The following is a 15,648-nucleotide window of genomic DNA, read 5'->3' on the forward strand; positions in this document are numbered from 1 at the left end:
AACAACGTAAGGCCTTAAAGGTAAGCATCCATACTTTGAAGATGATTCGGAACTCAACCGGGAGCCAATGCAGACGACACAATATTGGTTTATGGTCACGGAAGGTGCTCCCCGTGAGCAGACGGGGGTCAGCCATGCTTTGGACCAGCCTTCGGTAACCCCTCCCATCAGCCTGAAGGGTAGGTCCCGCTGTGAGAGCGAGTTACAATAGTCCAGCCTGGAGGTGACCGTTTTCCGATGGTCGTAGGCTTCGACCCTCAAAGGGGTCACGACCCCCAGTTGAGAACCGCTGCTCTAGGGTTTTTGCCTTCCTCTGAGTACAGAGGTCACTGGAAGAGTGATTATGAATTTCCTGTGTTATGCGGTGTGTGTGTGCGTGTGCGTGTGTGTGGACTAGAAGACCCTTGAGGTCCCTTCCAGCTCTGTTTCCATGTTTAATATTAGTGGACGTATATCTTTACCATGGGAGAATTGTGTCCAAGAGAATGCTTGACGAGAACAAAAGTTCATAAAAATCAAGGGTCAAAGAAACTATTCAACAATAAAACAAACCGCAAGAGCAGAATGACACTGTAAAAGAATAAAAAATAAACGCAGCAATAAAAATACTCAATACTCAAAGCAAAGAAATGCCGCTAGGGCTTTGGCTGTCCAGATGGGATAACCCAGGACCACATTTTAAGTTGAAAAAACGGCCACAAATCAGGTACAAAAAAAAGAGACAAAAACACAAATAATGGAATGAAATGGCTACCATGTCAAGTCCCTACAATGAAAAAAGCTAGAGATTTTGAAAAAAACAACACAAAACCCTGGTAATTTAGAAGAGGAGGAGGAGGAAGAGGAGTTTGGATTTATACCCACCTTTCTCTCCTGTAAGGAAACTCAAGGTGGCTTACAAGTTCCTTCCCCTTCCTCTCCCCACAACAGAAACCTGGTGAGGCAGTTGGGGGTGAGATAGTTCCGAAGAACTGTGACCAGCCCAAGGTCACCCAGCAGGAATGTAGGAGTGGGGAAGGCGGTGCAGAATCTGGCCTTCCAATAGCCAACAGCCTCCCTACCACTATGGAAAAGGATGTCCAAGTGGGTATGTAGAAGTTCACCGGATAAGAGTCCGCTTTTCATGTGGAGGAGTGGGGAATCAAACCCGGTTCTCCAGACTAGAGTCCACCTGCTCTTAACCACTACACTACTTGCCAAGAACTAGTAGATCTTGGCAATAAATTCTTATAACACACTATACATTCTCATGCCACAGCCCAACAGTCATTTTTTTAAGCAAGCCTTTATTGGCATAGACAACAGTACAACAATAATAAAAAACGGATTTAAAAGCATATACAATACAGGAAATAAATGTTAGGTCGAAGGAAATCTACTGGCGTTTAGTAATTTCCAGGAGAAAGTCTGCCACTATCATACAGAGAGAAGGATCAGGATTGTCCAACAAGTAGTGTAATCTAATTAAATCGGGGAGCTGGGGTAAATGTAAAGGAGTAAGATTCACATACTTGGATCTGATTTCCTTAAATCTGAGACAGTGTAGTAATTGGTGGGCCAGAGATTCAACTGAGCCATCGTTACATGGGCACAATCTTTTAGCCTTTTCTTGCTTATTAAATCTGCCATGTAACAAGGCAGAAGGCATAACATTAAACCTGGCGAGCATTATGGCCCTCCTTTGAACAGGGTTTATTAAGCAATACAGGTAGTGTGCCAAGTGGCCCCATTCAAATGGGAGAGAAAAATACATGGGGGAGCACGTTTTCTTGGCTGCGGTGATTAGGGTAGAGAACTCTCTATCCAATAGTTGACCTTTTAATTTTCTATAAGCTTCTGAATAGGACAAAGGGCAAAGTGAATCCACTGACAGTCCAATAGAGGCCATTTTTTCTTTGATTATGGAAAACCAGGGGTTGGAATGGGTGTCAGAGAGCAGACGGTGGACCAGGGAATTACAGTCCGAGAGAAAATGAATTCCCAGCCAGAATCTTAAAGCCTTCAGCCAAGCAGCTGATTCCAAGGAGTTCTGACCTAACTCCAGACAAAGGGCTGCATAGGGCACGCAATCTGGGAGTCCAGTTATCTTATGAAAAAAATTGGATTGAAGAGAATTCAAGGAGTGAACAGTCATTTTTAAAGAAGCCATCTGGTGGCACAACAAGCACAAAATGGAAGGAAAGGGGGGGAGCTGATGGAGGAAAGTGTGCATAAAATTCCCATGTGAACATCCCATTGCCAGGCTGAACACCTTCGCATTTGCAGCAAAATGACAGGGAAATGGAGAATTCTCATTGTATAGATGCAACCTCAGATGGATAAACTGGAATATCTCCATTTTCTCCTTTGTAAGAAAGTAAACTTGAAGAAAATGTTGGGCTTTTCCCCACTTCAAAGGTGAAAGTGGAGGGGACCCCTCCGTGTTTGGCGCGCGGTTTCAAAAAGGTATACTTCCGACCAGGATCCGAAATGATGCGCACTGAGGGGTGGGAGGAGCGGCAGAATCGGGGTGACCGCGTTGTCGCTGCTGGTGTAGTGGGGAGTGCTGCAGGACCCCGGGGTATTTGCCGTGAGGAGCGCGCATCTAATGGTGGGTGAGGAATCGACCATAGTCTATTTCAACAGCAGATTCTGAGCCCTTGCGCTAATTTCCTCCATCCGCATAAAACTGGATGTATTTGTCAATGTTACTGGTGTGTCAAAAGCATATTGAAGGTATTTATGTATGAAGAGCATAAAGTGGCATACATCGGCGTAGCTGCAACGGGGACATGTGAGGGCATTTGTTGTGTCACATGGTTTTTTTTCTGGAAAATCGCCCCCCCCCCCCATTACGGGAAGGGCCTGGGCACGACGTGCGCACATCGCCCGGGATGAGGCCTCTGCCTGTCGGCCGGCCTGGTGGGCTGTGGGCGTGTTCTCCGTCTGTCTGGACAGCATGCTCAGGGCCCACCAGGCCGGGCGACGTCCCACCCACACCCAGCCATGCCCCTCCTCCTTCCCCCTCATCCCACAAGGCCTGGGTGCCGGTTAAGGTAAGTGGGGCGCCAGGGCGGGTGGGTGCGGGGGCCCCGCAGGGGTGTGTGTGGAAAATTCGGAGCCTGCCTCGGGCTCCATTTTTCATAGCTACGCCACTGGCGGCCTACATAGTGGAAAAGAAAGGAAAGAACTCTTTGCCACAATAATGAAAATTAGGTGGACCAAACCAGATGACAGAGAGAATTTTTTCTCTTTCTCACAATACTAGAACCAGGGGGCATTCATTGAAAATGCTGGGGGGAAGAATTGGGGCTAATAAAAGGAAACACTTCTTCACGCAACGTGTGATTGGTGTTTGGAATATGCTGCCACAGGAGGTGATGATGGCTGCTAACCTGGATAGCTTTAAAAGGGGCCTGGACAGATTTATGGAGGAGAAGTCGATCCACGGCTACTAATCTTGATCCTCCTTGATCTGAGATTGCAAATGCCTTAGCAGACCAGGTGCTCAGGAGCAGCAGCAGCAGAAGGCCATTGCTTTCACCTCCTGCATGTGAGCTCCCAAAGGCACCTGGTGGGCCACTGCGAGTAGCAGAGTGCTGGACTAGATGGACTCTGGTCTGATCCAGCAGGCTAGTTCTTATGTTCTTATCAGTACAGTGAGAGGAGGGGATTGGAATGTAGTCAGTTAACTGTCTAGCACCTGTTGTGGAGTTTTGCTGTTTGCGTTATCTGTACTGTTTTGGCGCTTTCCCCAGACTGGCTTGGTCCAGCGTGTGAAGGTTTCTGTGGGGGTTGGGCCACTTCTCTGTAGTTTTTATCTCATTGCTTCTGTGGGGGTTGGACACTTCTCTGTAGTTTTTATCTCATTGCTTGCAAGTCCTTGGATGGAGTCTAAGCCTTTCAATAAAGATCTCATTGTTCTATGGAGATTCTGACTGTCTGGTCTAAGTTTCTCACATACAGGAAGCAGCTTTGGATCTGAGCAGAGGTGGGATCCAGCAGGTTCTCACAGGTCCCCGAGAGTAGGTTACTAATTATTTGTATGTGCCGAGAGGGGGTTACTAATAGATTTTGCCACGTGATTTTTGCCTTAGTTACGCCCCTCCTCTCAGCAGTAGCGCACAGAACTTGAAGCAGTCTAGCAGGAGGTGCACCGGTGTGCGTCGCAGCCTGCGCCTGAATGCATTCGTTTCTCACCCAAGGACTGGCGTAATGGCTGCATCCTTGCCACAGTCCCACCCAGGAATGCCCCGCCCCTGGAATGCCTGGCCACGCCCCTGTCATGGCCCTCCCAACCCCACTGGCACTACGCCACAGTTTGAATCCCACCACCATGGGAACCTACTAAAATTTTTGGATCCCACCACTGGTCTAAGCCTTTCAATAAAGACCCTATTGTTCTATGGAGATTCTGACTGTCTGGTCTAAGTTTCTCACGTACAGGAAGCAGTTTTGGATCTGAGCCATCACATGGGGATGAAAAGTGCCATCAAATTACAACCAGCTCATGGAGACTTTGGAGGGTTCTCAAGGGGAGAGACGAGCAAAGGTGTTTTGCCATTGCCTGCCTCTGTGTAACAACCTGGGACTTCCTTGGTGGTTTCCTATCCAAGTGCTTAGAGTTAGTTTAGTTTTATTGCAGAGCTGGGTTTATTCATATATTTTTGTGGGGATTTTAGTCAGGCCTTAGGTAGAGGGAGGTCAGTGAGCTATGGGGGTGCCAACCCTGGGGCTAGGGATCCCCGTTCTGATGGGACGGGGTAGGTATTGCGGTAGGCGGTGGCCATATGATAGAAGACACACGAGATACGGTTATGCTCGTTCGCCTTCTGACCTCCGACCTATCCCGAGGAACAATGGTGGTTGGGATCAGGGATACTCTGCTACGTCCTTGGTGTTGATTAATGCCAGGTCCATCAATAATAAGACCATGGTGCTCCGGGATTTCCTCGGAGCCCAGCAGGTGGTTCTGGTACGTGTCAACGAAACCTGGGCTACGAAGGTGAGATCAGACGCCTTTAGCGAGGTCGCGCCGCCAGGTTTCGCGTGTCTCCACCGATCACGAACCCAGGGCCGGGGGGGCGGGGTGACACTGTTCATCTGTGAGTCTATCCCCTTCAGGGCTGTCCCCACCCCGGAGATCGCCGGCATAGAATGTGTCGGCCTGGAGTGGTTGGCCTCGGAGAGGTTGGCAGTTCTTCTGGTGTACCAGTTTAGCTTAATCGGAGATGGCTCGCCGCTGGCTGCTGGAGGAGGTGTCGGATCAAGGCTATGCGGTTTCATAGGTTTATTGTCCTGGGCTTACTTCAACGGCCCATGTCGATGTACCAGCGTCATGGTATGGGAGCTGCGGACCTAGTGTCATCCATGGCTTAATACTAGGCCTCTCCTTAGTAAACTCTGGCCCCACTCAATTATAAGTTGACACACGCCGGATTTGCTCTTTGGGTCGGGGATAAATTTGGTCGCATCCTCTGTCGAAAGAGTGCCATGGTCCGACCATTTCGCCTTGAAGGTCCGCATGGACTTGCCACACCACCTCTTGCCCAGGGCGACGGGTTGATTTATGCCCTCACCGCCGGAGACTCTTACAGGGATCCATTTGGTTTCCTAAATGCTCAAGTGGACCCTGAACCCGGCCGCACACTTGATGAGCAGGTGGAGGATCGGAACTCCCGGCTCTCCGATGCCATCGAGGTAGTTGTTCTCTCATGCGTCCTCTACGCCCTCGTTTCCTCGACTTGAGCTCCCTGGTATAATGGAGGAGCTGCACAGCATGAAGCTGGTGCTTAGGAGGTCTAGAGCCGAAAGTGTGGAGGAAATCTCGCGGACGGTTAAGCTGCGCGAATATCTTATAGGACGCTTATGAAAGCTCTATGAGGTGGCAAACGAAGCGAGGCGGCGAGAGTTTTCTCCTCCTCCTCTCTTGCATCCGCTGAAGCCCCCCGTACTTCCAGCGCAATTATTTCGTATAATTCGGTCCTTAACCTCTCTGTCGGAGAGGTCTTCAAATTCCCAATTGAGTATTAGCTGTGAGGCCTTTATGAGCTTTTTTGCGGATAAGGTCGCGTCGCTCCGCCAGGATCTTCCCTCCACGTTGGCTACAATTAGTGAACTGGAGGCTCCCTTGCCGTCTTTAGGCCCTTATTTGGCCCAGTTTTCCCTGCTCTCCGAGGCCGCTGTTGACAGGACCTTAGCTGCTGTTAGACCTATCATCTGTCCTTCTGGATCCGGGTGTCTCCTCCTGGCTTTGTAAAAACTTGCAGGGCGGAGCTACGCACCCCATCTGTTGAGTATCATCAATGGCTCCCTTGAGCAAGGAGTTTTCCCGGATGGGTTGAAGAAGGGAGTGGTCCACCCACTCTTAAAAAGCACTTCATCGCGGATCCAAGTGATCTGGCCAATTACCGCCCTGCTTCGAATCTTTCGTTCCTCTGGGAAGGTAATTGAGAGAGTGGTAAAGGAGCAGCTTCAAGGTTTCCTGGATGACACATCGGTCTTTGATCCCTTCCAGTCCGGCTTCCGTGCTGGGCATGGGACGGAGACTCACTCGCCGCCGCCACAGATACGCTCCGCCAGATTCAGCTCTAATCGGTGGTGGGATCGGGCGCCGCTGGTATTGTTAGACCTTACCGCATGCTTTTGATGTGGTCGATCATCTACCTTTTGACCCACCGCCTGGCCGGGTTTACCGGAGTGCGGGGCACTGTCCTTCACCGGGATTGCCTCGTTCCTCCGGGGCCGGAGTCAGCAAGTGAGGTGCGCGCATCCAGGTCTCCCGGAAGGCGCCCGCTTGATTGGCGGTGTACCCCAGGGGCCTCCTACTGTCCCCGCTGCTATTTAATATCTACATGCTACCCCTTGCTCAGCTGGTACGGAGTTTTGGCCACGCAAGCCACCAACATGCGGATGACACGCGAGCTCATTCTGTTGATGGAGGGGGGATGGTCGCCACTTCCCTGCGGCTCTACAGCACTGTTTGGAGGCGGTCGCTGGTTGGTTATGCAGAGCAGGTTAAAACCGAATCCATCGAAGACGGAGATCCTTCGGTCTCTGGCCGTAGCTGGAAGGAGGGGGTGGGATTTTCCAGTCGCCGGTGTGGGAAGGGGTCACATTGGCGCCGACCCTTTCCGCGGCGTTATTCCTGGGGGTCCACCTGGATTCGTCTCTCTCTATGGAGACCCAGGCGGGCCCATGTAACCCTCGGTTGCTTTCTTCCATCTTCGCCAGGCCCGGCGGCTGGCTCCCTTCCTCTCCAGAGCGGACCTAGCCACCGTGATCCATGCAACCGTCACCTCCAGATTGGACTATTGTAATCCCCGCTTCACGCTGGCCTTCCCCGCGCTTGATCCGGAGATTCTAAACTGGTCCAGCACGCAGCAGCTGCGTTTGCTTACGGGCAGCGCCAGCTGGGACCATATCCAGTTCGTCCTACTAAAGCTGTAATCTGGCTCCTCGGGTGGAGTTCCGAATCATTTTCAAGGTGCTGGTGTTGACCTTCAAGGCCTTACGCGGCCGGGGACCCTTGTACCTTCAAGACCGCGATCACCCCATATGTCCTTTACGCTGCCTCTCCACTCGGCGGAGGCCAATCTGTTGGTGGTCCCTGGTTCTCGATGATGCTGCTGGCCTCCACGCTGGCCAGGGCTTTTCACGTCTCTGGCCCCGGCCTGGTGGAACACTCTCCCTCCGTTCGTCCGGGCCCTGCGGGACCTTGGTGAGTTCCGCAGGGCCTGCAAGACGGAGTTGTTCCGCCGGGCCTTTGGAGGGACCAGCCGCTGATGGCGCCCCCCCCCCCGTTCCAACAAATGAAATCTCGCCGTCCCTCCCTCCTAGGGAGGGTTTTTAAAAGTGGGGTTGCTGGACGCCTCTTGTTATTATCGCTGCCTTAAATTGTTTTAACTGGTGTTTTAATTATGTTTTATGTTGTACACCGCCCAGAGCCCCCCGGGGATTGGGCGGTATAAAAATCCAAATAATAAATAAATAAATAAATAAATAATCAGGGCTAACCGTGCTTAGCTTCTGAGATCTGACAAGATCAGACTAGCCTGAACCATCCAGGTCAGGGCAAGGATGTTCACTTACGTGCTGCTAAAAGAGACAGCAATCGTTTCCAGGGCCTTTTCGAATTCCCGTTTGTCTCCTTCATTCTTTACTTCGTAATTGAAACCTGCAAAGTGGGGAGAGGAAACACCATGAAACTCTCCCCCCACGTTGTCCCCCCAGCATATCGCAAATTACAGTAGTCTGACCTAGTGGTGACTGTTGCATGGATCCCTGGCATAAATGATAAAGCACCAGTCTGGCCACATTTATGTCTTGAGCCTCTGCGGACAAATATAACACCCATGGAATTACCGTGTTTCCTCGAAAATAAGACAGTGCCTTATATTAATTTTTGCTCCCAAAGGTGCGCTATGTCTTATTTTCAGGGGATGTCTTATTTTCTGTGTTCTGTTCGTCGGGCATGCTTCCAAACAAAAACTTTGCTAAGTCTTACTTTTGGGGGATGCCTTATATTTCGCACTTCAGCAAAACCTCTACTACGTCTTATTTTCAGGGGATGTCTTATATTCGGGGAAACAGGGTAGTTGCACCCTGTCAAAGGCTGGAAAGTGACCACCTCCCTCCAGGTCTCCCCCACCCAGACACAGGACCTCCATCCTTGATGGATTTAATTTTAGCTGGCTCTGTTTCAACCACTTCACCATGGCCTCCAGACAGGGAATCTAGAGCCGTTTCTGTCTGGCTGCCCATCTAAAGATACAGCTGGTTGTTACAGGCATACTGGTGACAACCCGGTCCGAACCTCTGAACCAACAGGGTAAGAAGGCACACATAGATGTTAGACAGCATCAGCGAGAGGACTGCCCCGCGTGGGACACCACACATGAAAGGATATCCTGGTGATGTCCTCTCCCCTAGCGCTACCCTCTGTCCCGTGGAGAAATAGATCAATCATAAGAACATAAGAACATAAGAACAAGCCAGCTGGATCAGACCAAAGTCCATCTAGTCCAGCTCTCTGCCACTCGCAGTGGCCCACCAGGTGCCTTCGGGAGCTCACATGTAGGAGGTGAAAGCAATGGCCTTCTGCGGCTGTTGCTCCCGATCACCTGGTCTGTTAAGGCATTTGCAATCTCAGATCAAGGAGGATCAAGATTGGTAGCTATAAATCGACTTCTCCTCCATAAATCTGTCCAAGCCCCTTTTAAAGCTATCCAGGTTAGTGGCCATCACCACCTCCAGTGGCAGCATATTCCAAACACCAATCACACGTTGCGTGAAGAAGTGTTTCCTTTTATTTGTTCTAATTTCCCCCCCCAGCATTTTCAATGTATGCCCCCTGGTTCTAGTATTGTGAGAAAGAGAGAAAAATTTCTCTCTGAACATTTTCTACCCCATGCATAATTTTATAGACTTCAATCATATCCCCCCTCAGCCGCCTCCTCTCCAAACTAAAGAGTCCCAGCCTCTCCTCATAGGGAAGGTGCTCCAGTCCCTCAATCATCCTTGTTGCCCTTCTCTGCACTTTTTCTATCTCCTCAATATCCTTTTTGAGATGCGGCGACCAGAACTGGACACAGTACTCCTGGCGCGGTCGCACCACTGCTTTATATATGGGCATGACAATCTTTGCAGTTTTATTATCATTTCCTTCTCTAATGATAGCCAGCACAGAGTTTGCCTTTTTTACAGCTGTTATGCATTGAGAGTTGACATTCCCATGGAACTATCAACTAAGACGCCTCTAAATCCCTTTCCCCTGGTCTGTGACTGATAGCACTGACCCCTGTAGCGTGTATGTGAAGTTTGGATTTTTTGCCCCTATGTGCATCACTTTACATTTTGCTACATTGAACTACATTTGCCATTTCTGAGCACACTCACCTAATTTATCAAGGTCTGCTTGGAGCTCTTCGCAATCCTTTGTGGTTCTCACCACCCTACATAATTTGGCATCATCTGCAAACTTGGCCACCACGCTACCCATCCTCCTACTTCCAGGTCATTTATGAATAGGTTAAAGAGCACTGGTCCCAAAACGGATTCCTTGGGGGACACCACTCCCGACATCTCTCCCATTGTGAGAACTTCCCATTTACACCCACTCTTTGTTTCCTGTTTCAGCCAACCAGTTTTTAATCCATAGGAGGACTTCCCCTCTTATTCCTTCATTGCTGAGTTTTCTCAACAGTCTCTGGTGAGGAACTTTGTCAAAAGCCTTTTGGAAATCCAAGTAGACAATGTCCACCGGTTCACCCCTGTCCACATGCCTGTTTACACCCTCGAAGAACTCTAGTAAGTTTGTAAGACAGGATTTGCCTCTGCAAAAGCCATGCTGACTCTTTCTCAGCAGGTCTTGCTTTTCTACATGTTTTATAATTTTATCTTTAATGATAGATTCTACTAACTTACCAGGAACAGATGTCAAACTGACTGGCCTGTAATTTCCCGCGTCCCCCCTAGATCCTTTCTTAAAGATTGGTGTGCCATTGGCCATCTTCCAGTCTTCAGGGATGGAGCCTGATTTCAGGGATAAGTTGCATATTAAAGTGAGAAGATCAGCAATTTCATGCTTGAGCTCTTTAAGAACTCTTGGGTGAATACAATCTGGGCCAGGGGATTTGGTAACATTTAGTTTATCAATGGCTGCCAGAACTTCTTCCTTGTCTACCGCTATCTTCACTAGTTCCTCAGATTCTCCTCCTAAGAAGCTTGGTTCAGGTGCAGGAATGTTCCCCACCTCCTCTTGGGTGAAGAGAGATGCAAAGAATTCATTCAGCTTCTCTGCAATCTCCCTGCCATCTTTTAGCACACCCTTTGTTCCTTTGTCATCTAACGGGCCTACCGCTTCCCTTGCTGGCTTCCTGCTTTTGATGTACTTGAAGAACTGTTTGTTGCTGGTCTTGATGTTCGCAGCCATGCGTTCCTCATAATCATTTTTTGCCTCCCTTACAGCTAACTTGCTTCTCTTTTGCCACCATTTGTGTTCCCTCTCATATCCCTTGTGTTCCCTCTCAATCGTCGTAAAGCACTGGGATTCAGAGGTTTGTGGTCTCTGATTGCGGAGGTTCCCTTAGGCACCATGACTAGTAGTCACTGAGAGACCTTCTTGCATGCTCTACCACTGAGCCACATCCTTAAGTAAGGATCCCCTCTGTCACACAATCATAGAGTTGGAAGAGACCCCAAGGGCCATCAAGTCCAACCCCCTGAAATGCGGGAATCAAATCACTCCTGACAGATGGGCATCCAGCCTCTCTTTAAAAACCTCCAAAGACGGAAACTCCACCACACTCCGAGGTAGTGCATTCCACTGTTGGACAGCCCTTACTGTCAGGAAGTTTTTCCTGTTGTTCAGGTGGAATTTCTTTTCCTTCACCTTGAACCCAGTACTCCCGGTCCTAGTCTCTGGAGCAGCAGAAAACAAGCTTGCTCCCTCACCAACATGACATCCCTTCAGATATGGCTATCACGTGGCTATCATGTCACCTTTTAACCTTCTCTTCACCAAACTAAACATACCCAGTTCCCTAAGTCTCTCCCCGTAGGGCATGGATTCCAGACCTTTTATCATTTTGATTGCCCTCCTCTGGACCCGTTCCAGCTTGTCAATATCCTTCTTGAATTGCGGTGCCCAGAACTGCACACAATATTCCAGGTGAGGTCTAACCAATGCAGAATAGTCCTCACCAGTTCTGTTGCTCACGGTCCTTCTTTAGGCAACCTCTATCATTTATTGGTACAAATTAAGATGAGTAGGGGGAGGGTTGGCATCTACTGACCTTTGACTCTGGAGATGAGAGTCCCGGCTGCTGTCAATGTCTCCACGGTATTGAGCAGAGGATACTTGGCGATGACCTGCCGGAGAATCCGCAGGGCCTCTCCGAGGCACTCATGGGCAAGCGAGCGGTGAGATTCTACCTCCTCTGCAAGATGAACATACACAGAGAGCAATCATGATCCAGAAAGAAAGGATGGTTTCAAAAGAAAGGAAGACGGGATTCAAAGAATATCCTTTTGATGAATTGCCGCTGGGCACAGGAGCCCTGCCGCTGAGTGCGAGAAGTTAGTTGGCAACTCTTAATCAGCGCCATTTTATTATTTTGACAGTTCAATAGGATTGCTGGCCTCCAGGCAGAGATCTCCCAGGATTGCAACTGATCTTCAGATGACAGAGACCAGTTCTCTTGGAGAAAATGGATCCTTTGGAGGGTGGACTCTGTGGTACTACACACTGTTGAGATCCCTGCCCTCCCTTGGATCTACCCTCAAACATTCAAGAATTTCCCAACACAGTTGGCAATCCTAGATAACGCTGTATGTGAACCCAAGCTACTGTACACAGTGTGTGACACACTTTTCTCTGTGATGCACCTCTGAAGATGCCAGCCACAGATGCAGGAGAAACGTTAGGAACAAAATCCACCAGACCATGGCCACACAGCCCGGAAAGCCCACAACAACCCGTTGAGTCTGGCCACGAAAGCCTTCGACGATACACCAAGCTACTGTGTTGCCCGACAACATAACAGCTTGCATGATTTGAGCAAGCATCCAAATTCCATATTTAAAAACAGTTGCAGGTTTGATTGAACCAGTACAATTATTTATTTTTGTTCATTCCTTCGACTTCTAACCTGCCCTTTTCTGACCAAGTCAGGTTCAGACCAGCTTAGAACAATTTTGAACAATAATTACAGTCAAAGCATCCAATTTACAATTTAACATCTTAAAATCCCCTGCATCTCTTACAAATTCTAGTGGATGGCATGAGGGGTGGCATGCAAGGGAAGGAAGGGGAGGGGCCCCGGCATCTGGACATGGCCCACCCACCCTAGCAGAGGGAGAGGGAGGGGTGGCATGCAAGGGAAGGGAAGGGAGTGAGGGGTGGCATGCAGGGCAAGGGTGGGGGCCCGGCATTTGGACCTGGCCCACCCACCCAAGCAGAGGGAGGGGGAGGGGATAATCATAATGGGGAGCCGTCAAAGAGAAGAAAAGAGCACAAGAGGAACAACAGGGATCGGGAATAACATATATAAAAGGGGAGGGGATAAGATATATAGGGAAGGGGTCGGGAATAACATATATAAAATATAGGCAAACAGATGATAGGGAAAGATGGGGACGATGGAGGCCAGGTAAGATGGAAACTATCATTGTACTCAACCATAGACATTGTGTTGAAATAGAAGACATTATTCTAGAGTTGCCAGCTCAGTGGGATATAGTCAGTGGTGGGATCCAAAAATTTGAGTAACAGGTTCCCATAGTGGTGGGATTCAAACAGTGGCAGATTTTCAATGTATTGGCTAAGTAATATGACGGGGGCGTGGCCGGGCATTCCGGGGGCGGGGCATTAATAATTTCTCTGTTACTGTAAAAAACTCTTACTGTAAAAAAAAGTTCCTAATTTCCAGCTGGTATCTTTCTGTCCGTAATTTAAACTCATTATAGCAAGTCATCTCGTCTACTGCCAACAGAAACAACTACTTCTCCTCTAATTGACTGCCTGTCAAATCCTTAATACTTTCAAATACTTCATTTTGTTTCTAGAAATCAAAAGAAGGATACTTTCCTCAAACAAGGAACTTTACCATATTTCTATAACATGTTTTTAAAACAGCCCAACAGGGAGAATTATCCCGTTTTCTACCTTCGCTAACCAGCCACATAGGAAACAACAGGACTTTATGATTTTTGGACCTAATGGGATTTCTAACGGAAAAGCAGACCCAATTAGTAACCCCCTCTCGGCACACACAAATAATTAGTAACCCACTCTCGGGAACTGGTGAGAACCTGCTGGATCCCACCTCTGGATATAGTGTTGACCCTCCAAAGCAGCCATTTTCTCCAGGGAAATGATTTCTGCTGTCTGTAATTCCAATAGATCTCGAGGCCCCCTTGGAGGTTATGAAGTTGACCAACTTCACCTGCCTTACATCAATTAAAAACAATGGGTATCTGCGGCTTAGCACCTCCTATTGAGGTCGAGAGCTAAGCCTAAGAGCAAGCAGCAAACAGGTGGTCCCGGTAATTATTTTGATAATGTGAATATTGAATTCAACTTGTAACTTTCAGTTATACAGATGTTTTTGTTACAGGGAAGTAGAAACAACAACTTTGGTGTGTTTTGAAAAACAAGAGTTGGGAAGCAAATTCAGCTTGTTAAGAGAACGAGTGAGTAAAGTATGGAGCTTAGAGAGATGATTTCATTGGGCTGCCTGAAATCAGTATGCATATCATCTTAAATGTATTTGTTTTGATATCTTCACAAGATATTCGGGCCAACCGGAAGTTTTCAAAAATGCAACCAAACCGGAGGTTGATTTAGCCCACAAATAATTACCTTGTTGTTTTCATTGTGATGCTCATGACTTCGTTGCCATGAAGTTGTCAGATTCTTTGGAAATCTATTAAACATTTGGCTTGGATAGCATGTTGCTGAATGTTGGCAGAGAAGCCAAGCCCCCCCCCCCCCTTTTGGGCATGAATTGTGATAATATAACTTGCTGATAAGTATATTGGCCACGTGTGAAAGAACTGAAAAATTATGAAGAAATTATAAGACATTTTAGTTGATGTTTTAATGTTTATTGATGAACAAAGCTTAAGAATATACAGTGGAACCTCAGTTTTCGTTGGTAATCCGTCCGAAAAGAATCAATGAAAACCGAAACCGATGAAAACCGAGGCAAACTTTTCCATAGGAATCAATGTAAATCCAATTAATCCGTTCCAGGCACTCCAAAAAACAGACCAAAACCACATTTTTTTGGTGAATAAGCATAGTGCTTAATGCTGAAAACAGTAACAAACAATAACACTAGGACCAGCTTCAGAGCCAGTGGACCAATGTCGCACCAGAAAGCTGTCCCAAGAGGTCTGTTTCTGATGCCTCTTTAAGATTTGTCTGAAATGGGGCAAGACATTGTCATTAAACAAGTTGCAGACACAGCCTGCAACAGCTTTGTCCGGGTGGTTTTTCTTCACAAACCCCTGCACCTTACTGCAAATCGATGAAAACTGAGGCACATCGATGGAAACCCAGACAAATTTTTCACTGAAAAAATCGAGAAAACCGAAACCGATGAAAACCGAAGGCAATGAAAACCGAGTTTTTCATTGTATATACTGTACCATACTGTATATTGGTAAATTGGTACTGAGAGTATTATTGGTGCAGGGTGGATTTATTTAGGTGCATCTCCCCCTAGACTCCTTGAGGAGCTATGGTGAATGGCAGTCCTAAATTTGACCCTAGGTCTGAGATACCATTGGTGGGATTTGAAGGTCTCTGGAAATTCCACCTCATCTTTAGATTACCAAGATCAGTCCCCCCGCCCCCCCGGAGAAAATGGCTACTTTGGAAAGTGGACTCTATAGCATGATATGCTGCTAAGGCCTCTCTTCTCCCCAAGCCCTGTCTCCAAATATCCAGGAAATTTCTCAACCCAGATCTGGCTAATCAGAAATCCTACGGCCCCGCCAGCTGCTTTAATCTGAAGTAGGGAAAAAGAAGGAATAAACATGTACCCATCTTTTTCCCATACTTCGATATCGGAGCTCAACACAGCCCAGGAAGGGATCCACTGTCAACCACAAAAAAGCTATACTAGGGGAGGTTTGAACTGAAAGGACTGTTCTGCAGTTAAT

The 15,648-nt window shown here is 48.1% G+C and overlaps 1 protein-coding gene across 1 annotated transcript in view; it reads right to left on the reverse strand.

Moving 5' to 3' along the window:
- The window catches only part of ARHGAP45 (Rho GTPase activating protein 45), a 61,186-nt gene that overhangs the window by 28,625 nt on the left and 16,913 nt on the right, over window positions 1–15,648 (reverse strand). The window contains exons 3-4 of the mRNA XM_048498055.1: window positions 11,775–11,918; window positions 8,071–8,155 (exon numbers count right to left, since the gene is read on the reverse strand). Coding sequence (XP_048354012.1) covers window positions 8,071–8,155; window positions 11,775–11,918 — 229 coding nt within the window. The remainder of the gene's footprint in view (window positions 1–8,070; window positions 8,156–11,774; window positions 11,919–15,648) is intronic.

The sequence above is a fragment of the Sphaerodactylus townsendi genome, linkage group LG05 (assembly GCF_021028975.2).
Source record: "Sphaerodactylus townsendi isolate TG3544 linkage group LG05, MPM_Stown_v2.3, whole genome shotgun sequence".
In the NCBI taxonomy this organism is placed as follows: Eukaryota; Metazoa; Chordata; class Lepidosauria; order Squamata; family Sphaerodactylidae; genus Sphaerodactylus; species Sphaerodactylus townsendi.